Source organism: Nannobrachium achirus, assembly GCF_963921795.1.
Source record: "Nannobrachium achirus genome assembly, chromosome: 7".
Taxonomy (NCBI): domain Eukaryota; kingdom Metazoa; phylum Chordata; class Actinopteri; order Myctophiformes; family Myctophidae; genus Nannobrachium; species Nannobrachium achirus.
Genome location: NC_137816.1, coordinates 40,306,255 through 40,332,231, shown reverse-complemented (window position 1 = coordinate 40,332,231; position 25,977 = coordinate 40,306,255). Strand labels below are relative to the sequence as shown.

The following is a 25,977-nucleotide window of genomic DNA, read 5'->3' as shown; positions in this document are numbered from 1 at the left end:
AGGCCATTAGACAAGACAGGCAGGGGTGGCCACAAACTGTCTCTGTGTCAGGATCACTTTGTCCTGCTGCTGCTTCCATCCCTGTGACCAGCCCACAATTACTTTTCAACGATTTCCTGCTGCTTCAGTACCAATGAGCAGTGCACCCACTGGGCCACTGCTGAGCGACTTATGGAACTTCACATGACATACTGTAGGTACACAAAGACGTTCACTTTCAAAAAATTAATACAGTATAGTAAGATACTGTCGATAGACATATACTGTAGCAGGCACATGCACACATAGACACCTGACCTGCCCTTTTATGTGTCTGTAAAAAGTGCCCTCTCCAGACCATGAATGCAGTTTTCACTATGGTTAAAGAAATGAAAATGCCCTCCTTCCATGCCATACCTGAAGGCAGCGTTGAATTGCCTTGTCTAAACTCTCCTGAATAGAAATCCAGTTTTGACTTGATTATCCTTAGTTCAGTCAGTGTGGTATCAAGCACTGAAAATTGCTGACCTCCAAGCTCACAACGCGTCGCAGTGCGACGTGTTGTGTGCTTGGAGGTCTGCTATTTTCTATATTTTCACCAAAAGTCCCTCTTAGAAATTTCAGCCCCTGCCTCTCTAACATTCTCTGCACGTCCCTGTACTGTTATAGATAGATAGAGATAGATAGATAGAAAATTATGCTTATATTCTCCATTCCATTTTGAAATTGACTTTTAAATTACGTCTTGGCCTTTTGCTACTGTATGTTAATCAGTATTGTAGGGCACCAACAATAATTGATTATGCATACCGATTTGATGCCTTCATCATTAGACTGCTAATGATTTGTTGAAATTAGATTTTCAAAACTAGACAGTATAAGCTTCATGCTATTGTTATCCTCATATGACAAAGACAAATGTGTGAAATTTGACAACACTATCTATCTATTGTAACACTATCTGTGCTATCACTTTGAACTAAAGGCCTACATGATTATATAGGAACCTGAGCTGGAGAAAATGGCCTTACTGTTAATCATTTCAATGCCACCCAGTCAAGACAGCTCACTGCTTTAGCCAGCCTCTTTAATGGTTCTATCTATCCATTCCTCCCCTCTCTCCATCTCTCTCTACCTCCTTCCACTCCCACACACACGCGCGCGCGCGCACACACACACACACACACACACACACACACACACACACACACACACACACACACACACACACACACACACACACACACACACACACACACATCCTTGACTAAGCAATAAAATCTTGTTAAAAAAGAATACATTAATAAGAATAATCTTTATTGTCGCTTTAGCAGAGATACTGCTACAATATTGTAAAGCGTCAATAAAAAAGCATTGTAGACCGCTCACCGCATGCTGTGCAAATTATCAAAGTATAGGCTATAAGTGAAATAGATTCCTCCTATAGGTGTCAAAACAGGGGCGGTGACGTTTCAATATTCAAATGGGTGCTCGTTTTTGACCCCGCCCCGCCCCCCCCCCCCCCTCCCCCCCCCGCCCTCCCCCCCCCGCCCCCGCCCCCGCCCGCCTGCCTGCCTGCTCGGCCAGCCGCTTAGACAAAATGATAATGACCATTGCTATGTTTGGCCACTAGAGGGCACTGAAAACCCACAACGCTAATATGTTCCCCATTTTCAGCAGTTTTGTGACACTTTGGTATCATGCCAATAAAGCTCCTTTGAATTTAATTGAAAACCAATGAAACAGAGCAGCCTGAATTAAAAATGCAGACAGGCCTATACTTGAGTAACTGTAAATGTACAAACGTATTGGTATCAAAATATCCCATTTCATGTCAGCAAAAGAAAAGTGCTTGTTTCACCAGTCTTGTGAGTTCTTCACAAACACCTCTCCTGGTGCCTCCCTGGTCACCCTTCAAAAAGTTGACGACATCATTGAAGGTAGACAGGCGATGTCCTTGGGTCTTTGCCATCTCCAGGCAAACGTCACGATGCAGTGTCAGCCTGGCTTCATCAAAGTCGTCTCCATAGAATTGCATCATGCGTTTGCAGTCGCTGTTTCCGACAACAAAATCCTCCACATCTTGCATGTGTGTGTATACAGCAGCACTAAATCTGCTGTCCAGAGATGATGATGCTGTGTCCATCACCTCAAAGTATTGCTGTCGGTGCATTTCTTCTGGCGTTTGGATGTGTGGAGGAGCGCCTCCATCGTCAAAGCGGCTGGGAACCTTCCTTAGTCTGGGCACTTGTGGGCTCTGCAAACCCAGTGTTTCAGCTTCTGCAGTAGTGGTTTCCCAAAACGTTTGGAAATCCTCACGAAGAGATGCAATTCCCCCTCGGAGTGAGTCCACCATCTCTTTAGCTTTCTTGAGGTTCAACTGGTGGTGTTGAAGTGACGTGTTGACCATTTCCACACGAGAGAAAAACTTCAGCATGAGTTTCAAACCAAAAAACGTGCTAAAAGTCTCTAGCTATGACGCTGGGTGACGCCCTCGAAAGGGACAAAGCCGACGTGTGATATCGGCCGAGTGCCAGGAATGCAGTTTGGCCAGTTTGGGGCGAACGACTGAGAATCAATGGGCTCTCATAACAGTACGCTCAAGCACTCACGCGCCCCCTATGTTCCCGCCGCTGTGTCAAAATGATCAATATATAAGTGTGTGTGTGAGTGTGAGTGAGTGAGTGAGTGAGTGAGTGTGTGTGTGTGTGTGCGTGCGTGCGTCACGGTGCGTGTGTGTGTGTGTGTGTGTGTGTGTGTGTGTGTGTGTGTGTGTGTGCGTGCGTGCGTCACGGTGCGTGCGTGCGTGCGTGAGAGAGAGAGTGTCTGTCTGTCTGTCTGTCTGTCTGTCTGTCTGTCTGTCTGTCTGTCTGTCTGTCTGTCTGACTGTGAATATTTTTTTATTTATAAAAAATATGTGAAAAACGGAAATCTGTGCAATCTGCGCAGAGCACTTGTCCTTTTTTCTGAAGCGCACCAGGCACAGAGGGGGGGGGGGAGGAGACCGAGAGATAGAGATAGAACCAGAGACAGAGAGAGAGAGAGTCAGAGAGAGACACGCGCACTGGTTTGAACCTAAGCCGAGCCGACTCAAAGGAATCTTTGGGCAAGATCAATCCCATCCGGAGAGAGAGAAAACTACTGTAGCCTAGCCTAGTATATACGCACAAACACTGAATACACGGACCCATCAGCCAAGTTCGCTTATTTGGAGAGTCGGTTACATTCGCCATACCTGATTGTATCGGTGTTGGTATTAGATTTAAGTGCACTCTTGTACAGGGTGCACGCCGATGATGTTGAACTTGTTCCAGCTCATACAGAAGAGGCGCTGACTGGTCGTGGTGTGCGCTATGGCTCGGCGTTCCAGTCTCCTTCATCTCCTCATGGCGGGGATCGAGATGATGATGTTGGTTGGAAAACCAACTTCTAAGGATTCCACAGTATCGCTCTGAGCTACAGAGAAGCCTATTTTCAACAAATATCCCCATTATATTTTGGGGATCTCTCTCCGTCCAGCGTTAAGACTTCAACATTGTACTCACTGGACCTTCGATTCAAACATGTCGAGTGGAAATTATTATGTATTTTTCTTCTTTTTAATTAAAAGTACCTTGTCGGACCCAGGTATCTCAAACCAAGGTGAGTTTCAAGGGCATAGAACACACACATAGATACAAGGTGACACACACTCTTACTAGATTTGAGATAGTTTGCAATAGTTTGAAGCTATAGGCTATCTGTATGGTATAGTCGTCTCATTATAAGCAAATACCTGCCAACTCTCCTTCCCAGCGCCGCAATAGAACTGTCAACGACTCAACTTCCATTCTCCAATGCTCTAGTGTATCCAGTAGCAGCAGTGATGGAAAAAGTAAAAGTATCAATACTGAAATGTAGAAATACTCTGTTACAAGTAGGCCTAAAAGTGCGGAATTCAAAATAGACTTGAGTAAAAGTAGAAAAATATTGGTGTCAAAAATTAAGTAGGCTACCAAAAGTAAAAGTAGGCCTGCTCATTATTCAGAATGTCCCATTTAAAGTTTTCAAATATATATAAAAAAAAAAAAAAAACTTTTGAAAATAGCAGATCAATTGTGAGCTTGTAGATTGTATTTTGGCCAACATGTATATGGACTGAAAGTGGTTGGTTAATGTATGTTTTGTGATAATAATAATCAAATCTACAAAACAACTTACAATTTCAATTAATTGTAGTGGAGTAGCAGCCTACACTATTTGCTTCTGAAATGTATAGTGCCTAGTGCAGTAGAAGTAAAAGTAGGCTATAATGAAGATAGGAAATACTCCAGTAAAGTAGAAATACCTCAAAAATGTACTTAAGTAAATGTACTTATAGTTAGGCTACTTTACACCACTGCCAGTTCACCTGGTATTGCAGAGAGATAGGATGAATCACCTTGCAGTCACAGTGCATTGATATACAAGACAAGTTGTAGCCTATCCTACCTAGATTGTTCCAGATTAAAGGTAGGGCAAGTGATTTTCTTCGGTCACAATAAGTGTCACTGTCAAATAGCTCTATATTCTGATTGTAGGCCTACTCAATTGCTATAGAATAAAGTGTTTGTCCAGGAACAGGGGTCTCCCTGTCTCTCCAGCTCTTTATTAAGCGGAAAATGCATTTTCAGTTCAGATCTACTGTAATCAGGACAAAGAACAGATTAAACAATGACAAAGAACAGATTAAACAATGACAAAGAAATGGATCAGGAACACTATAAAAAGTAAGCTGATCTTTCCTAATTGACTGAAATGTTCCTCTTAGACTCCTGTTACTGAACAAACCTATAACAATGATTAGAATACTATCAGAATATACAGTAGGTAATACTGTTAATGACTGTGCATGTGTTAACTCACTCTTTTCACTCATTCATAAGGTATCTTGGAATAATTCTAGAGGGGTAAAAAAACGAAGGCTCTTTTCACAAGTACTAGTAGCCTACTTCAAGCAATTCTCATCCGGTATATGGTATTTGGGAGGCTATGAGAGCTAAATGGCATGAAAGGTTGAGATGGAGTTTAGCGTTATATTTTTATATTTTACCATTCCTCTTCTTAACTTTCAGAACATAAAAGTAAGCAATGAGAAAGCAATGCTCCCTTGAGCACACACACACACACACACACACACACACACACACACACACACACACACACACACACACACACACACACACACACACACACACACACACACACACACACACACACACACGGCAGGTGTTAAGTAAGCATTTGACATCCATCTGTAAAATCTCTTGACATTTTCATTTTCAATTGTTTGCTGAAGTCAGTTTAAAAAACCTTTTACAATGACAAATGTCTGACACATTCTATAAAGGGCTATAACCCCTTCACAATCTAAATGTCACATTCTTCAAAGTGTGCTTGCGTGCGTGCGTGATCGCGGCCTATGCATAATGCTTTACACAGAATAGTAGCATGATGGCAGAAAGAAGTCCAATGCCCAGAGTGGAATCATACCAGTGCTAAAGTTGCATTTGCGATTAAAATCTGTGTACACTCTAGAAGTAATACTTCAACATATAAATATAACATAATAAAGCAGCATGCACATTTTGCCAATATTTTATTAGACAAAATCTTAGATTAGAATATTAAGTGTAGTACTTTTCCTAAAAGCTTCAAATAGTTTTAAGTGTAATCTATTGTCTCACATGCCCTTCATTTAAAGGACAACAAGGGTTCATATTTTAGATAGTCATTAGAGAAAAGAAAAGATGAGTGTTAAAATGTTTTCATTTACTTCTTTCTATATCGTTTTAGTGATTTTAACGATTTTGATTTTCATGCATGCCAACAGGTTGGGGGCATGCATGCAACTGGCTAAACATGTCTTTTTAGACACAATAATACCATTCCCAAGATGCACCACAATCCTTCATGGGCAGATGTGACTTATGGAGGGTGGTGTCAATAGTAACAAAGACATTGCCAGCTTATTGTGTCTAAAAAGATCTATTTAGTCACTTGTACGCATGCCTCCACCCACTGAAATCAATATACTAAAATCGCTAAAACAATAGAGATCAGTAAGTGAAAACATTTTAACACTCATCTTTTCTTTTCTCTAATTACAATCTAAAATATGAACCCTTGTTGTAAAAAAACAAAGTTGTCCTTTAAGCATCAAAATACCATGCTTGAATTATTTGACTCTATTCAAGCTTATTGCGTATTTTGTGTGCATAATGCTTCTAGCTCTAGCAACAACAACCATGCATGCCTTTTACACTGTCAAGTACTAAGTAGGCTACATAGTATTGTAGTTGAGAAGTCACTTTTATCCACCTGTAGTTGGATAGGCGACGTTTTACCCAGGTCAAGGTAAACACTTTTGTGTTGGTGTCCTTGGAGAAGAGACAGACATACTGTAGTGTAGTGAGAATGAGATATTTTATTGTTCTGTTGGAAGAATTCACATGCATGTCATCTCAACAGGCCTTCTGGCACAGCCTACTTCTGCCAGACACATTAATGTAGAACGCCTTTGTGCTTTACCACCAGTCCACCACCAACCTAGGTTGGAGTTTTCTGTAGACATCCCTGGTTCCTGATTTGTCCTGAGAATACACTGTAGTTCACAGGCAGATTCTGTCGACCTCTCTGTGCACTGTAATTGCCATTTGGTTGTTTAGTGTGGTTATTATCTTGTAAATATAATTACCCTTATAATAAACATACATTGGCCTGGTGAAGTGGAAGGGCACTTTGATAAATGCTTGCATTTTTGGAGGATCTCAGTCAAGTATATATACTTTTTATATTATATGCTATTTTTCACATTTGCCTTAAAGGAGCTATAGTCAACTTTTTCATTGTAGGGTCGACACTTTGTTTACATCCTAGTCTATAGACTAGAATGTAAACAAAGTGTCGGTCTGACACTGGCCAAAATGATTATTTTATCATTATTTTACGCTTTTTGTGGTCATTTTTTAATAGAAACACATATATGAAGCTTATTTTTTTATAAAATATTTTCGAAACATTATTTTTATTTTAGCATCCGTTTTTCAAGAAAAAGTTGACTATAGCTCCTTTAAGCAAAATACATATCTATTTTTTAAAGCAGGCTATATAATGATCACCTTACGGGTGTGGTGGTTAAATACAGTATACTGTATAGCATCTTGCATTTTATTTTAGAGACTTTTATTTCATAATGAGTCTCATTGTAAAATTAATTTTAACTATAAAACACCAAAGGAGAAAGGGGCATTTATTAAGTGTGCATTGTTCTTTTATGAGTAGCAGCATTTTGTAGGTTGCAATTGATTAAATGGGGCAGTGACTGACAATAAAGAACACCAGTAAGTGTAGAAAATCGTATACAGTAGCTACTGTATAGAAATCAATGTTGATGAATAACTACACTCTACCATGATGGCTCCACCACTCATCCTTATCCTTATCCATCCTTTGTTGTCATGTCACTATACTGATTTTCAAGTGGAAAATGCAACACGTATACTGTATATACATTTTGTGACAAACCTCCATAGTAAATGTCCACTAAAACAAGTATATCTGGCTTCTGAATGGACGGGTTTCTGGTCCACGTTACACTGATAAAACTAGATGCGTGCGCAGGGTCCGTACCAAAATTAGCCAATGAAACCAGCGCTCCCCAAAACAACAGGTTTGGGGATTGGACGGAATTGATTACATGATACAGTCAGCTGTGCATTTAGTCTCAATGTTTGTAAACAAGAAACCCATCTATAGGTATCTACCTACAACAGTAGATCACTGCAAAATAGTATTAATGTCCCATACCATGGTCAGGTGTGAGAGCTCACCCTGAACAAAATGATACAGTTATGATTGTATTTGTTCTGACGTAGATGTATAGATGGCTACAGTATGATTTGGTGTAACAATGTGTTTACACCAAATGTGTGAACCTGTGTGTGTGTGTGTGTGTGTGTGTGTGTGTGTGTGTGTGTGTGTGTGTGTGTGTGTGTGTGTGTGTGTGTGTGTGTGTGAGTGAGCACGCAGCGCACGGTCACACACACACACACACACACACACACACACACACACTCTGACACACACTGCGTACGTACTTGTGTGTTAAGTGTTTAATAATTAAATGAGTGCTGCACATCATATTTGAAGTGTGCAGCCTTGAGTCATATTCCCTGCCTCCAAAGATACTATAGTTTCTGGAATTGATTGTCTAACTTCATGATATTGTGCGTGCATTCCGTGCATGTGTGCGTGCGTGCGTACAAATCACTCCATGATCCATCCTATTCTCTCATGCTTGTCATTTTCCCCCTTTCAATTTCTTTCAGTCTGTTTCTTATCATATCAACCAACAAGATAATCAAGGAATGGGAACAAGCCCCCTGGGGCATTTTGTGTCATTCTTTTAGCATAATAACCTTTGACTATCATGTACTACAGTACCTGTACTGTTATCGATCAATCAAAAAAGGGCAGTTGTATTACAATTCACTCCTTAATTACCAGCAGGGTATGACAAGGCCTGATGACACTATATGACAAATATTGAAGTAGTATAGGCCTACATTAAAGTAATTAAAATGAACACTCAGGATGCTCTGTGTACCTGTGGTTTCAGTGTTATAGCTCTGTATTGTGATAGTAATTATTGCTATGGAGTGTTTGTTCAGTAACAAGGGTCTCCCCGTCTCTAGAATTCTAGGATACCAAATTGATCCAACCAGGAGAGAGAACGCATACAGGATAAACAACGGAAATTGGAAGTGATGACACAGGAATGAGCTGACAAAATTGGAACTGGAAGACTATCAAATCGAAGCAGATAAATGGGCACTCTCTCCTGATTGGCTGAAATTGGCAAGCGACCTAAATGTATTTATTCTTTATTAAAGAGCTGGAGAGACCCTGCTGCTGAACAAACACTGTAGCAATGATTACTATCAGAATATAGAGCTGTAACTTAACAACAACAACAAAAAAAGATTTGTTTTTCAACCACAAAATATCACTCACACTACCTTGAAGTGTATCTGTTTTGCTTCTTTGTAAACTTGTATTCAAAACAGCAACAACTGAAGAACCATGAAGCCAGATTTTATTTTTCTTGTTGGAGTTGAAATGATCAGATCTGCGGCATGGCACATTATGAGCTTGTACATAGGCTATGTTCAGCGTGTGGCGCTGTTGTACAATTGTGTATAAATGAAGCATTAGAGCAGTCCACCATAGGCTTGAATGACAGGCTTTCTGAGGACACAGCTCTGATCTGTAACGTGGGCTACTGAAGTGGGAGCCCCTTTTATTGGTGGAGATTGTAATTAACTGGGTGTGCGGACTGCGGAGACAAAGGAAATTGCACATTCATCATATAAAACTGTCTCTCTTCTGGCTTAAGCCGTGACCAGGGTGCAGAGAATGAGATCTAGGTATGGTACTCTCGTACTAAACAAAATGCACACGAATGTGCAGTGTGCACGTACATAGACATGCACATTCATCCACTTAGACACACAGACCAGATGTGGACACACTTGAATGCAGCATGTAGTGGATACTTATGGTTTGATGTGCGATTCATTGTAAAATGCCTGAAACACAAGGTCTGAAGTCAAAACATAATTTGTACATTGTGGCCAGCTCTGTAAATGTGTTGTCAGAGGTGAGGTCACACTTATTAGACACTAGACAGCTGTTCCTTTTTTTTTCTCTCTCTATGAATGAATTTTCATGGAAATTGTACTTCTTTCCAAAGGTGCTTTAAAGTTCCTGTGATTTAGTTTTTCAGCATTTTGAAAGATTAAAGGTTCCCCCCTTGATGCATGTAGTTTATCGTTGTGGAGCACAGAATGCTCTACTACTACAGTATTCACCTTGATGCCAAGCTGCTCATGCACTGATAGAGCTGTCCTGCTCTTACTGAAGAGCTGTTATTCCATAGGTGGGTTTTGAGGACTCAGTCAGGTCTTTGTTGACAGCTTTATAACTATTTTTGGCTGGACTGCAGCTGACTGACTGACTCACTGACTGAATGATGAAGTGAGGGCCTAACAACTAGCCAATCGCAGAGAAGTTGTCCATCCAGGCTATGGGTTATACCAGAATAGTCTATGCTAATAACCACATAATCACTGTAACCATACATTTCCATCATTTCATTACTACAGTGTGAGTGTTTCACTCGCATATGCAAACCGGAAAAAATATTAATGAGCACAATTTGTGTGTAAAGACCAACATGCTGGAATCTTTTCAAGTTTTAAGTTTCATAATTAAAATCCTCTATCATAATTTTCCCAACCCCATGTCTTTTCATAATAATTGCAATCAATCCTAAAACAATTAACTATTATCATTGTTTTGGAGAGTTAGAGATTTCGTATTACCTCTGTACAGCTTGCACCGTCGTTTCAAATTAAAACTCCCCATACTTAGTTTTGACCTCGTCCTGTTTGCTGTCTTACTATTTTACAACTACTATTTCTCTACTTTTTATATGCATTCTCCAACCTCTTTTTCCAATCTTTTCTCCATCGTTTTGCACCTTTTGTCTCACCTCATGTACATACCTGCTTCTGTTGTGGACCTACTGATGCATTGCCACTCTTTAGCACCTTATGTAACCTCACATACTTTCCTGCTGCTTATTATGCTGTGTATATATACAGTATGTATGTAGATAGATATCTTAGAGCTTTTATATTTTTTCCTTGCTCTCCCTCTCTCTACCCCCTTCCTAAAAAGAAAGAAAGAAAAATATATATAAAGAAATGTATAAATGGAGCTTGCACAAACATGATTTCTTTCACCCACTGATTTGTCTTGTGCTTCTGATCATACTGTATGTTAACCTCTCACTTCTCTCTTTTAGTGGTTCTGTTGGACACTACCACAGTCCTCGGAGAACTAGACTGGAGGACTTATCCTGTCAATGGGGTGAGTGATAATGGCATATTTCTACAAGTAAATTGGGATTGTGATTTGCCTTTTTTGTCAGTTTTTGCTTTATTAAGGATAGCAGACTAGCAGAGAGAGGAAAACCTAGGGCAGAGATAGAGAGGGAGTCCGTCTGTCTGTTACCAGCGTCCGTCTGTTACTGTTGGCCCTGTCACTCCCAAACTGTGCACACACACTCCCTCAAATAGAAGGAGAAAGCGCATTGCATCTTGGGTAGGAAGAGGAGAACTATAATCTGTTCTCCTCACATAATAGGCTGGCTTTTCGTAATTCTGCCCATTTAAAATATATGTACCCAATCGTAACAAGTTAGACCATTGATAAGGTCCATGTGAACTAGTCTGTTGAAGCTTATTCATTACAATGATCACAAACGCTATGGTCGCGAGCGGCCTGGCCGTGCTCCGCAGTGCGGACAGCCGGTGAAAGACGGCTGCCACTTTCTCCGACTGCAGAACTCCACCCCCGCTTGCAAAAAGTGAATGTATTTTTCTGGTTGGCCAGTCAGGGAGTCTCAGGGACCAATCAGAAGGCTGACAACTGTTCTAGCGCCACAATGAGGCCAAACTCATTTGGACATGCAGTGCTCCTACAGATCTTGTCCAAAAATCACGCAAAACTGACAGTATCTCTACAGTCATGTGATCGACTTGGATCTGTCTGATTTTCCATATTCCATCCTGATTGGCCAAGATTGTCTTCCAAAGTTTGCTGGATTGGTCCGTTTTGAACAAAATGCCTCAAATCATGAACACAGCGTGCAAGTTTGGAGAGATTTTGCACACACATTCCCACTAGGTCAAGGAACAAATGCCACGATTTTCACATTGGCCTGTTATGGCGCCATCAGCAGGTCAACTTTAGCTAAACTCATTTTTGGAACAAAATGCCTCAAATCATTCATGCAGCGTGAAAGGCAGAAGAAGACATGGCACCCTTTTCACATTGGCCTATTATAGCGCCACCAGGAGGCCACAATAACATACCTGGCCTGGCGGAGACCTGTGCTCAGAACACTGCTTCTAGTTTGAATATGTAATCGACACACATCCGTTTTATGTTTTCCCTACTAACCAGACTCAGACAAAGTTAAGTTCAAGAATGCCATATTCATATCTCTGCGTGCAGGAAAATACACCTTTAAAATTCTCCAAAGATGGATGGCTCATTTTACAATAAATGCAAAAATATCTGTATGGTAGCAAGTTATACTTCTCAGTTAGGTTTGATTATTAAACATAAATCAGATCATGTGTATTAGTAACTCAGTACTTTGATTGATTGATTTATTAATTGATTGAATACTTTATAACAAAGATTATTAACAGTACAGGTAGTACAGTCAAAGGTTATGCTAAACACCAGTAAGACTCCCTAATCGGGAGATAAGTGTCCGTCAGGTCACAGTACACACAAAGAGGCCTGTAAGTGGCATTGGTTCCACCCACAAGTTTGTACGACAAACGGTTGATGAGTAAAGCCAAATAAATGTTCGGCCAATCAGAGGAGGGGGCGGGGCCAAGTTAAAACAATTAAGGTGAAGGACTCTTAATGAAGTTAATTGACACCACCCACAAGTGTGTACGACAAACGGTTGATGAGTAAAGCCAAATAAACACAAAGTAGACTCTTCGTGTCTCCTACCGGATACATGAGGGTTAGGGTTCTGATGTTCTGATGGCCGCTGTTGCCTACAGTATTTTATTGTGTTGGCAGCCGCTGTGCTGCGCTGTTTCTGACCAATTTTGAAGGATCGGTCTGTCGGGGGTGGGGGGCCTGTGGTGAAAACCTCACATTGGGGCCCGGCGGGGGGTCGCTACGCCAGTGGTTTGAAGTGAATGATGACGAAGAAATGGACTGGAAAGACATAATTCACCTTGATTGTACACAATCAAGGTGAATTATTTCTTACTTATTATTATTATTTCTGCTCAAAAGAAATCAAAAACCTTTCATTCATACGTACATGTAAACACTTCAACTTGCCAGCCTACCTCAAGTGCCCGTGTGCCCATGTGCACACGCCCATGTGCGCGACCTCGCTTCTCGCCCTTAGGGCGTCTTACTAGTATTTTTTTATCTATTGAATATGCAATGTCAGATATTTCTCACAATTTATAATTTAGGCAGTTGGCAGATGCTTATCCAGAGTGAGTGATGTACAAAGTGCAAGATCGGAGTAAATGGCATGAAGCCTAGTTAACAAACAAGAGGGTAAATGGTCAAGTAAATTGAGTGCAAGGAAGATCAATAAAGTACTACAAAGTAACTATAGGGTAAGAGGTACATCAAACCAAGTAGCATCTGTCTAAACAACATGGTATCTTAGTAACAGGTTAATGCATAGCATTTGTGAACAAGTAAACATTATTGTGAATAAGTAACCAACACAGTAGCATCTGTCATCGAAATAAGCTTTTGCTTGTTGGTCATCACTAGACCAGTGTTTTGAATTGGATGTGGGCAGCCACTGAAAGGAGCGCAGAAGTGAAAATGCAGGGAGACGTGAATAAGTAGGGAGACGAGAACGAAGACGAGGCACGCTGCAGCATTCTGGGTCTGCGGCACGTGCACAGTCATTTCCAGGATCTCATGTTTTTTTAAACTGAGTCAGGAGCAGGACACAAGATTACAGGGGAAGTCTTCCTTCTGTGGATTTCTGATTAGATATAAATCCATCAGAGTTGAAATACTAAATAAAGAACCACAAAGATGTGTTTAGTACCCAACTACCCATAGACTAATATAGAAACATCCTCTAACCCCTAGTGTGGACCTATCAGATCGAAGAGGGGAAAGACACAACTAAACTTCACAACACAGCTTCGCATCAAATCAATAATTCATTTCAGGGCAACAGGGAAGTGATGATGCTTTCACATGAATTTCAGAATCTTGCCAGTTTAAGCCCCGAATCATCGTTGTCATACAATATATACACACTTGTTTGTATAGGAGTAGCCAAGATATCGTTATTTCGTTTAATCTGTCATTAATGGCATAGTATTTATCTTTGGCTTGTATAAACAAATATGAATACATGTTTTACCAATTATTTCCCTCTACAAGCACTTAACCACTCACTGGACTAATGTCCTGGTGTTTAACTACAGAAACACATTCCATTCTTGCTGTAATTTGGTGTTTTCACTGTTTGTTTTGGTAGCCCCAAAACATCCCTATCTACTGAATCCTATGTCAATTCTCTTAGCTCGTAGGTATTTGTCAAATTGTCAAATTATTTAAAGGCCGATCATAATAATCAGTTAGGGATACTAGGCCGGTGCTCGGCCTACTCAGGAAAGATGCAAGTCGGGAACGATGCATGTTGGAAATGCATGACCCATCAGTCTGTCTGTCTGTGTCCCTTTTACACTATGCTCATATATGGAGATTTCTGTATCTGACTGTCTGTATACATATCTATTCTCTTTACAATTTGGGGGAGCTTAGCTTCTGACCTATGGTTTGATTTGGTGATTTAAAACAAAATTGTATGAAAAAAGATGGCATCTAATAACAGCGTTGCTAAGATGTGGATCTCAGACTTCATTTGGCCAGCATATGATGTCTGTGTGTGTGTGTGTGTGTGTGTGTGTGTGTGTGTGTGTGTGTGTGTGTGTGTGTGTGTGTGTGTGTGTGTGTGTGTGTGTGTGTGTGTGTGTGTGTGTGTGTGTGTCTGTGTGTGTGTGCGGCCGTGCGTGTGAGTATGAGTGTCAGTGTGCCTGGCCTACACAACAGCACGCCTCCCTTAATGTGTGTGTATGGTCAGCAAAGGTATTGCAGGCTACATACAGGCTACATACAGACAGACACACATACATACATATAGGAGTGGTGTGACCACCACTCAAAAATGTTAAAGCGTTGCAACAACATGCACAAGAAACCTGGCGCTGGTCCAGTCCGGTTTGTGAGATTAGCCCTGGAAAAACAAACAGATAGACAGACAGATAGACAGACCCATTTGGAGTTGTCTCGCCTAGCCGTAAAAATCTATTATCTAGCTTTGTGTGGCAGCTGCTGTCTCCTCTTGCCACTGCCTTGCTGGCAAAGCTGCAATGTGTACATGGGAAACAATGGAGGCAGCAGGTCCCACTTAAGTCATCTCACCTCTGTGTGCCAGCGTTACACTGAAGACCGCCAGGGAGAAAGAATTGGAAACCTTGCAGAGATTTTTTACAGTCAGCTGAAAAACAAAGTGAAATCATTTACTGCCGTCTCTATTGGAATTGATGAAAACACAGACATGACTGATGTAGGCTAGCTCAATTGGGAATATTTATTTGTGGTGTTGATGCAACTTTGACCATCATCATAGAGTTTGTGTAGCTGCTGCCCATGACAAACACCACAATGACCCTGGGCCGTTGTGACCTCTATTAAGATGCTAGGCCCTAGCTCGGAATAGTTACCAGTCCTACTTTTATGTGACTTTGAAAAAAAGTATAACTGTGACCGTATCTTGACAAATATACACAATGTACAGTAGCTTGCTCTTCCAATAATTGTTTCTCAAAATTGTCAAGGAATATTAAAGTACTGGGCAACTCTATGGTAGAAAAAAGAGAAGGTTTGAGTTATACTCGTGTTACATCATTTTAACCCCTTTTGTGCTAAACTGAGACAAAACGATATTGCATATTCACACGTTGCGGCAGTGGTTCAAAGGGTAGACCAGCCACGTACTCTGCATCGAGTCAATGTTCTCTTTAGTAAGACACTGAAACCCTAACTGCTCCCCATGTGCTGTTCCATAACTTCCCACTGCTCTTAACAGTTTAATGCAGGAGACACATTACAACAACTTGACTCATCTCAATCTCACTTGATGGCACTTTGTGGGACAAGTGCTGCACTATTTTCCTCTTTAGATAATGGATCAAGCTGTGGACTCTAGCATTTTAGAGTGTTCATCATGCTATAATCATTGCTTTGATGTTAATTTAAAGAATATGCTTCCTATAAACTGAACTTTGAAGTTCAGTATGTGGAATGGTTAAAAAAGTCAGTTAATTGAAAACTCTATCATCATCTGTTTTCACATCCGGAGACTCCTGTCCAGGACAGGCTTCAGGCGCGCCTCCTGCAGGAGAGGCTCAGATCTGAACCCATTTGATTTGGAGCTAGTAGGAACCCGTTGCGTCCTCATGCCCCAGGCAGGTTTCAAACCCACAGCCCACCGCTCATGACAGGCACTCTGTCATTTGACTGGTGCAATAAGCTTCTGCTGCAGAGATAAGTAGTTCCATATCCTGTTGCCTCAGAACCCTTCAAACAAAGTGTGATGTTTTGTTCTCTGCCCTAAACAGCAGTGCGTCCCTGGGGTGCATTTTGGAACACTGCCGTACACACCAGAGTGACAAATCACTGTTTCCTCTCATTTGCATGCATAATGGTGCTCCACTTAGTTAGGGCTTATATTATAGTCAGTCATTCCAAATCGTATCAAAGGAGTTGATGAGGGAAGATACACAGTAACATCAGAGTTAATTTAACTCTAAGAGTGTAGTAGTGCAATTACAAATGATAAATTAACACCTTTATTAAATAAGAATATGTTCTATTTTATTACAGTATATGACAGAGAACCCAGCATTGAACTATTCTCAAATACAGATATTTGTCCCCACCAGGCAGGATTGCAGAAGGCAGGAGACTATGTTTTCGTTCCTGTCCTTTCGTGTGTGTGTCTGTTCATCTGTGAGTGGGCAGATAAACTCCGGCACTTTGCACACATGGCTTTCAAAGTTTGCGGGAGGTGCTAAATCGTGAATGCAGTCATTGTCTGATTATTGTGAAATGTTGCACTCACACTCCCAGTAGGCCAAAGAAGAACCATCTTGCATATTTCAAATCGGCCTCATGGTGGCGCTAAAAGCAAGCTTGACATTTGGCTGATAACTTGAACTATAGGTTGTACTAGCCTGGCTTGGCCAGACTAATGCAGCTAACTAACTGCAGTATCCTCTCCTCGTTTTAACATGGGTGGATTGTCTAGCTTGTGCTAGGCTAGTTGTACAAACAAAAAATGTTTTCCCCTGCATTCCTTGGATCATGATGCAACTCAGCCATTTTGCATTTTCATCAAAACACACTCTGCTACTACTTCAAATATTGAGGTATTGCATGAATACATTAAATAGATATATATTTATTAAATTATTTCACAATTGCAGACAATACTTTTCAAAATCACGTACAAAAAGTTGTAGTGCTTGAGGCAAATCTATAATCTATTATGAAGTCCTACCACTCCAAGTGTCTACCTCTAGGCCACTGTTTCCCGTGTTATTTGTTTAAAGCATTCTTATTTTATGTGCTATAATGCTGTAGGCCTACAATATGTCAGAAAAATGCCAATCAACATTGCCTATTACTGTATCTCATCATATGAACCTCCTGGTGGCACTATAAAAGGCAGGCCTGTTATAGCGCCACCATGAGGCTGATTTGAAAACGTTCAAGTGGCATTTTTTCCTCAGCCTAGTGGGAATGTGCGTGCACAGTTTCAACGCAATCGGACGCTGCATTAGCTGTTCACAGACAGATACACTACAGACGGACGGACTGACAGGGTGCAAAACATAGTCTCGGCCATGCCTTTCGGCTTGGCGGAGACAATAAGTTCTGAAACATTTTTGTGTTTGTTTTTTTTACCTTTTTGACAGATACTGTATGAACAATTATATATTCATCATGACATGCTATGCATTTTGTCAGTGAATCAATCAAAGAGTAAAAATAGTGTATTTACAAGCTCACAGCGTGTCGCATTGTGACACGTTGTGAGCTCGGCAATTTTCACTATTTGTCATACAATGAAGTATACAGGACTAAAGTGGTAAAGTCACTGTCCTACTCCAAGCATTGCTTTCAGCTGTAACACTTGCATCATTACAGCAGGTCCCATCATAGACTTTTCTTTATTGTAAAATCACTGGCAGGACTTTCACAATGAAACAGGGGGGAGATTAAGATTGATTAATAATTTCACCCCTTGGCTGTCCCATAGCACTAATTTAGATAGCTTAATTAATATTAGATTAAATGTGTTAGCACGCTCAAGGTTAAGTTGTATTTAATCATTTATATTTGAGAACACTCTACCTTCATTATTTCAATTTCCTCCCAGGCTTAACTAGTTATATCCTGTGTGTGTGTGTGTGTGTGTGTGTGTGTGTGTGTGTGTGTGTGTATGTATGTGTGTGTGTGTGTGTGTGTGTGTGTGTGTGTGTGAGTGTGTGTGTGTGTGAGTGTGAGTGTGAGTGTGTGTGTGTGTGTGTGTGTGTGTGTGTGTGTGTGTGTGTGTGTGTGTGTGTGTGTGTGAGTGTGTGTGTGTGTGAGTGTGAGTGTGTGTGTGTGTGTGTGTGTGTGTGTGTGTGTGTGTGTGTGTGTGTGTGTGTGTGTGTGTGCGTGCGTGCGCGTGGGCGTGTGCGTGGGCGTGTGCGAGCGTGTGATTGAGTGCAAGAGAAAGAGAGCGATACATCTTAAGTGCAAGTGGCTTGGGTCACATTGACATTAATTATTCTATTATGCTTTCCATCTATTTCATTATTTTATACTAACGCTACACAGTCAATTGTAACTCAGAGTACCGTTACAAGTAGATTGTTTCACTCTCAGAGGTAAATTAACATTCAGGATCTTGCTGTGCACTCTATTTTAATTGTTATATAATCCAGTCTTCAAACTAGCTGCTAGTGTGTGTGTGTGTGTGTGTGTGTGTGTGTGTGTGTGTGTGTGTGTGTGTGTGTGTGAGAGAGAGAGAGCACATGTGCGTGTGCACGTGCATGACGTGTGTGTGGGCATGTGTATTCATATGCAGTCTCCTTGATCTGTTGTCTATAATCTTCCTGACCTTTGACAAATTAGCAGTGGCTTTGTTTCTTCTCTCTCTGAGCATGACTCGCTGAGTCCTCAATATGTCTGAGTCTGACGTGGCTTCGTTTTCAAGCTTTGAAACGGACACACAGTCATCGTCAGCACTCTGTTTAATACCACAGGGCAAGTGAGAAAGTGCAAGTTCTGTCAATAAAATGTTACAGCTTTTGAACCTCTAATCATGACACCTTTAGAGCAGAGCAGACAAATGAGACTATCTGGGTGATGTAACAACTGTGAAAACATAAGTAAGACTCTGTCTCTTTCTAAGGTCCGGGTTCTAGGGCCAATTATAGGATGTATAGATAGTTTCATTGCAAAGGAGTCTTACGTGTTAAATATGGTACGTGTCATGAGGCAAATCAATCTTTTCTCATTACTATGCTTGCACAATGCAATGGGGAACATATAACTGTATATTTGTTCCACATTTTCAACTGTTTGTATTGTATTTTGACACTTGCTTTGGCAATGTAAACGTATGTTTTCTCATGCCAATAAAGCTCCTTGAAATCGAAAATTGCTTGCAAGTCAGCTACAGTAGGTAATATTAGTTGTAACTTAACAGCTGATATACAGAGGTAATATCTGTACTGTAACTTAACGAACATTCCAGCCATTTCCTTCTTTTATTTTATATTGCTCTTTAATGATGGGGCAACCACACTAAAATACTATAGTCTGGCCGTGCTACTCCTACCACAGTTTTGGTGGCACGCACTTGGGCCATAGGTCAAATCGACCGGCTTCATCGGGACATGCAGGGGTAATTTTTCTAAGAGATCATTTCCTCCATTGACTTTAATTACAATTTTTTCCCCCAAAATATGGAGATGACTGACATCATAGATGTCTGACATCATAGATCACACGAGACTGACACAGTATGTCCATATATGGGCATTCCAAGATATGGGCTTAATATTGATGACCAGGGATCTCCATATATGGGCATAAAAGGAACAAGGACTGACACAGAGATCTCCATACACTGTATGGCCATTAATTTATTAATTTTCCCCATTGACTTGAATGGGGAAAATTCAAATGGTAAGATGGAATTCATTTGGCAAGTGTGACTCGCCTCACGTCTGAGTCAGAGTGACATGACCGTGGTGGCTGTGGTCTGCTCGTGCTCACCCACCCGCCTCCTGTTAGCCATATTTTTATATATAAATTTCAACTTTTCACTTTTCAAGATATCTTATAATCTGATAGCATCCTGCAGATTGTAGGATGACCCCTCCTGGCCCCGTGACCACTATTGACTCAAATCATTTATGTGTACAGTAGGCTGTCTACACAACGTGATGTTGTGTGTATATCATACAAATATGACAGATAAATCAAATGTTTCTGAGTTTCAGATGCTGTGCATACCCTTAGAGAGCTAAAACTCTTGACTAACTTCAAATATTCTCATCCTTGCTTCTCCTTTCTTCCCTCCTTCTATTATTTGTAACAGTGGGACGCTATCACTGAGATGGATGAACAGAACAGGCCAATCCACACCTTCCAGGTGTGCCATGTGATGGAGCCCAACCAGAACAACTGGTTACGCTCAGGCTGGATCCAGCGGCAGGCTGCTCAGAAGGTCTGGTGAACAGGGGCGTCAAAAGGGGGGGGGGGGGGGAGTGGGACTGAGTTACTAGGGCCCAAGGTGGAGGGACCTTAATTATTTTATACTTTAGCTATTGAAAAAAGTCTTGAAAATGTGTGCAAATCTTTCCTGGAACTATATATTTTGAGATGGGGTCTGTGGCCAAATACATATCATTTTGGGGGTCCTTCACATGAAAACATTCGAGCATAGAAACATAGGTTTTTCAAAAAACCTTAGAAGGATTTGAAATATTCAAAGAGAGCTTGTATATCTGCTATTTTTCAATAGTTGAAAGTGAATCCTTGTGGGACACCCCTGCTGGTGAACACCACCCTTTTAAGTTACTGCTATTTTAAAACCCTTCTAACCAGGATTGTGCTTACCTTTAACGTAGGCGTGTGTGTGCACAGCCTTCCATTGCCCATAGCTAAACCGACTGCTTGCCACGTGGATGTTGCGTAACATTGAAGCGGATGCGTTTCTGCAGACCGGATACAAGGGGTCGTTGTCCCGCCCACTGTTTCTGGTTTGGAACATCCGGATCCGTTTTTTGTGAATAGCGCCCATCCATAGAGAATGAATAACAGCGGATCAGCGATCATACTTTGATTGTTTTATAGCGATTACAGCATATTGACAACTCGTCATACTTGTCATAGGCAGAACGGACGCATTTATATAACTCGTCCAACTTGTCATACGCAGTAAATGAGTTAACACAGACACTTTTCTGAGGCTGCCTGTAACACAGTAGAGCGGAAATTGTAACTAACCATAATTTGTTAAGTGCATCTTCGGTACACCAAATCAGTCATATTAATGATGTTACATGTACTGTACTAATTCCCTATTTATTTCTGCTCAAGTACTCGGTATGCCATACTGTATTTCATTATTGTTTCAAAAAGCTGCCCGCTGTATGTATTGTCACTTCAACAATAGCCAGATGGATGGCTATTGTCTCACTGGCTTAGATATAGTTTATTTACCTAAACGATATGAATGAAAGGCCTTGAGTTGAGCAGTGTTTTCCAATGCCGTGTGAGAGTCCATGATTGTTTCTGTGTGCACCCAGGTGTATGTAGAGCTGCGGTTCACACTGAGAGACTGCAACTCCATCCCATGGGTGTCTGGCACCTGCAAGGAAACCTTCAACCTATTCTACTTGCAGACAGATGAACCACTTGCTGCAGGGACACGCTTTCACCCTGCCGACTACGCCAAGGTAAAGGGCCATTAACACTGAAACAAGTATATATGTTTTGCTAATGTGATAGATTTCAGACAAATTGATTTGTTCAATGAAATGCTTTTTGTTTTTTAAATCATGACTTGAAGGTGGACACCATTGCGGCTGATGAGAGCTTCACTCAAACGGACTTAGGAGATCGTGTTCTGCGCCTCAACACTGAGATCAGAGAGCTGGGGCCAGTGAGCAGAAAAGGCTTCTACCTGGCCTTTCAGGATGTGGGAGCTTGTATCGCTCTAGTGTCTGTCAAGGTCAGTCCACTAGCCCAGTGGTTTTCTAATGTGTGGGCCGGGCTGGGCCCCCATATAATTAGCAAAACTCTATTTTATTTATTTATTTTATCATGGTATTTATTTTTTTTAAACCTTGAAGAATAAGGTTTTATTGTGATACCAATATATAGGGACTTAAAGGGATATTTCACTTTCAAAAAAGCTTTTGGTCATTTTGTTGTCTAATCAGGCTTTTATGAACACTTATTTTTAATTTGCTTGATTCAATATTTAGATATTTGATGTAAATGTTACCAGGCCCTCCTCCTCCAGGGCTTCTCCCCATACACGCCCATTGTAACTTCAAACTCCATTTTAACCATGATAGATTAACTAAAAACACACATTATTTCTTCTGGTGACTCATAATACCCTCCTAATACGTGAGCAGGCCGTGCTTTTTCGATGACTTTTCTCATTTATTTTTAGTGATTTTTTATTATATTACATTTTCTCAAAGAATTATTAAAAATAAATGAAAAAAGATATTGAAAAAACACAGCCTGCTCACGTATTAGGAGGGTAGTATGAGTCACCAGAAAAGATAATGGGTGTTTTTAATGAATCTATCATGGTTAAAATGAAGTTGAATGATGTTTGAAATTACAATAGGTGTGTATGCCCTGGGCCTGGAGGGCCTGGTAACATTTACATCAAATATCTAAATATTGAATCAAGCAAATTAAAAACTGTTCAGGGTGTTCATAAAAGCCTAATTAGATGATGAAATGTTCCATTGATCCAATGCGGAACACAGTCGATTGATGCTCTGAAAATGCATGCCGGCCATCGCCACTGCGGTAACGTCTGCCACCTCTCAACAACTCCATGTATAGTGATCCGCCATTTGCGCAAGGTGGATCACGTTTCCGTTTGCTGTGCTAGTGAGAGTCGGATCAAGTTACCACTGTGCATCGCCTCAAAAAGGGCATGGTCGGTGGCCAAAGAAACGACGACAAGTTTGTGCCGTATTTAGAAGCTCTGACCTGACGGTCGCCACTCGGCGTGTTTTACTTGTGTATATTATCTTCAAGAATAGCATTTAAACTTGGGCACACTATATTCTTTTATTTTTTTCTCTTCCTGGCATTTGTACCGGTATATCTTCAAAAATAGCATTTAAACTTTGGCACACTATATGCATTTTTTATTTTTCACAAAAGGCTCTTGTATATCTTCAAAAACAGCATTTAAACTTTGGCACACTATATGCATTTTCTTTTTTTTTCACAATAGGCTCTTGTATATCTTCAAGAATAGCATTGTGACTTGGGCTGCCTGTGGCGTAGTCAGTTAATGCACTGACAGCATGGTCCTTGTGAGTCACGAATGCCTGAGTTTGGAATCCAGCTCCTGTCATGTCTTGCATGTCTCTTCTCCTCTCTCTACCCTGTTCCTGTCTCACGTCACTGTCCTGTATAACACAAATGCTGAAATGCCCTAAAGAATATCTTAATGCCATGTTGAACTTTGGTAGAACTTTGGGGTGTATAGAGCTACCTTGGCATGATACAGTACGAGGCCAAAATGTGTCGAGAAACCAGAAGGGACAATTCCATTCACTCAAAATCACACTTTCACAAGTTTGCAAAATGAATGAATCTCTCTTGTCCAAGAGAGTCGCAGGAATATTAACACACATGAAAATACAATATTTTAGCATGAAAACGTAAGGAAGATCTTGTGGCTTGTGGCGATCGGGTCCAACATTTAGTTCAGTGACCATGGGGCTAAACTAAGAATGGTTTAGAATCTGTGTTCACGTTCACTCTTCCATTGGAATGAATGGTCTCCAACCTGCTTCAGGTCTCCTAAAAAGGTAGCCACCTCTTTGTCACAGATACGGGAAGTAAACTGGAGATGGCACGTATTGCTATTACCATCTTGGTTCCTACTCTTGCTGTCATGTGGGTCTGTTGTCCAATCAGAGGCTGAGTACAGCCATGCATTATGCAGAGCATTGAGTTACGCTATGTTTATGCAAGCCTTTGAAGAGGATTTGATTGACGTTTCACTGATGACGTTAATGCAGTGCTTGAATTTCATGTCATGTTCCACACCTACTTTCACAGAGAGGGTGGTTAAGGACAGTTTTTGTGGTAAAAATCCATATTAATACTTCAGAAAACCACCAGAATTTCAAAAACATATTAAAAACTGATTTGGGGTGGAGGAGTGGCACTTTAAAATACATAAACAGGTTTTAAAATGAATTCAGTGATTATTTTAAGCAATCAAATTGACCAAAGAGTACTAACTTCTTTATGTACTTAAATTCCCCCATAGTAATAAGCTTTAACAACTTCAGGTCCTTCTGTATATTATTCCAGCTAGAAGGTGCAGCATATTTAAAAGATAGGTTTTGCCTAATTCTGTTCTAACTCTGGGGACCAACATCTGTACTCACATACCGTACCGGACACATACCGTAGAAAGCATTTGACGCTGGCAACAAGAGAAAGAAATATGCTGTTGTTTTTAACGGCTATAGTCACATGGGAAGCGTCAACTGGGCACGTCAGACCTGTGGACGCATCTTTCAGAGCACGGTTCTATTTTTGAGAATTGATGCTGGGCAAAGACCACTAAAACACAAATGTAGTGTATATGTATATTTTTTTTTACTTTGTTTATTTGATTTTCAAGTGAAGCATTTAAGGCAATGAAGTGGTACAATAATAAGAGTAGCAGCTTCTTTTGTACAAACATCAAATATACAACAGTGGTATGAGGATTGAAATTTTCACCCAAAACAACAATTAAAAAAATAATATATACATAATATAGGATAAAGAAAATATGTTATTACAAACAAGCAAGCACAAAAAAACAAAACAAGACAACAACCAAAAAACAAAAATAAAACAAAAACATCAACATCAGTCAAACAACACATCCACGTCTTATGAAATCCATATAATCCGCATAGCAGGACAACACACCCAACACAGCAAACCCATCATATCCAAACCCCAATGGACCTCCTGTATCCTTATAGTATGTCCTCAACCAAAGATGGATTCAGGTTCGTAACAAAATGAAGGAAAGGACCACATATCTTCCCAAATTTCTCGGTGGAGCCGTTCAGTGCAAGTCTAATTTTCTCCAATTTGAGACAGTGCAAAGTGTCTCTCAACCAGTGAGTGTATGAGGGAGGGGTAGGGGATTTCCAGTTAATTAGAATTAGTCTCCTGGCCAACAGAGTAACGAAGGCCAAGACATCCCTCTCCAATTTGGAAAGAGATGGTAGTGTGGGGAAGACCCCAAACAGAGCACCCAAGGGAGTAGGCTCCACTCTTTGCCCCACTATGTCTGATATAGAGTGGAAGATTTCAGTCCAATAGTTGTGTAGGGAGGGGCAAAGCCAGAACGTGTGAATGAGGTCCGCTGGAGAATGTTTACATCTATCACATTCAGAAGATACGTTGTCATAAATTCTATATGGCATCTAAGCTTTGACGAGTACAAACTTGTAGTGTTTGTATTGTGTGTACTGTAGCCTATGTGCAGTATGCTGTTTTTTCATGTTTGACCATTCTGATTTCTCTTTTGAGAAACACAAGTCACAAATCGCTTTAAAAATAGACCTGTTCTATGGGGAATGCCCCCTTGCCTCTGATGCCCAAAGTGCCCCTTTAAAAAAAGAAAAGAACAATTATTATTATTATAATTATACTGTAATTATTTTAATTGTATTTATATTTTTCTATTTTTTTGTAATTGCCTGCCCAACACCCGGCCTTTATCAAGAAGAACATTTGACAGCCATCACTGCCCATCAGTCAGTTTAAATGATTTTTAATTACAATCACTACCTCTAGTTTCTTACTTGTGCAATACAAAAACACCAAATAAGAATAATCGTCCATGTTTGGTTTTAAAGTAGCACATTTTCTGTCTATTAACTTCTGGTAGCCATTGCACGTGGCTTTGCTTGGTGATTAAAACTCTATCTAGTTAATACATATCCTTTTTGAACTGTGACAATATTCAAATCTAGACAGTCAAGGTTACTG

The 25,977-nt window shown here is 40.6% G+C and overlaps 1 protein-coding gene across 1 annotated transcript in view; it reads left to right on the top strand.

Annotated features, from left to right (window-relative positions):
* Positions 1–3,542: 3,542 nt before the first annotated feature.
* LOC308289007 (ephrin type-A receptor 6-like) overlaps positions 3,543–25,977 on the top strand; it is a gene marked incomplete at its 5' end in the record, with an annotated part of 79,985 nt that continues 57,550 nt past the window's right edge. Inside the window, 5 exons of the mRNA XM_080730509.1 lie at positions 3,543–3,621; positions 10,868–10,932; positions 20,303–20,431; positions 21,516–21,665; positions 21,779–21,940. Of these exons, the coding sequence (XP_080586635.1) occupies positions 3,543–3,621; positions 10,868–10,932; positions 20,303–20,431; positions 21,516–21,665; positions 21,779–21,940 (585 nt within the window). The remainder of the gene's footprint in view (positions 3,622–10,867; positions 10,933–20,302; positions 20,432–21,515; positions 21,666–21,778; positions 21,941–25,977) is intronic.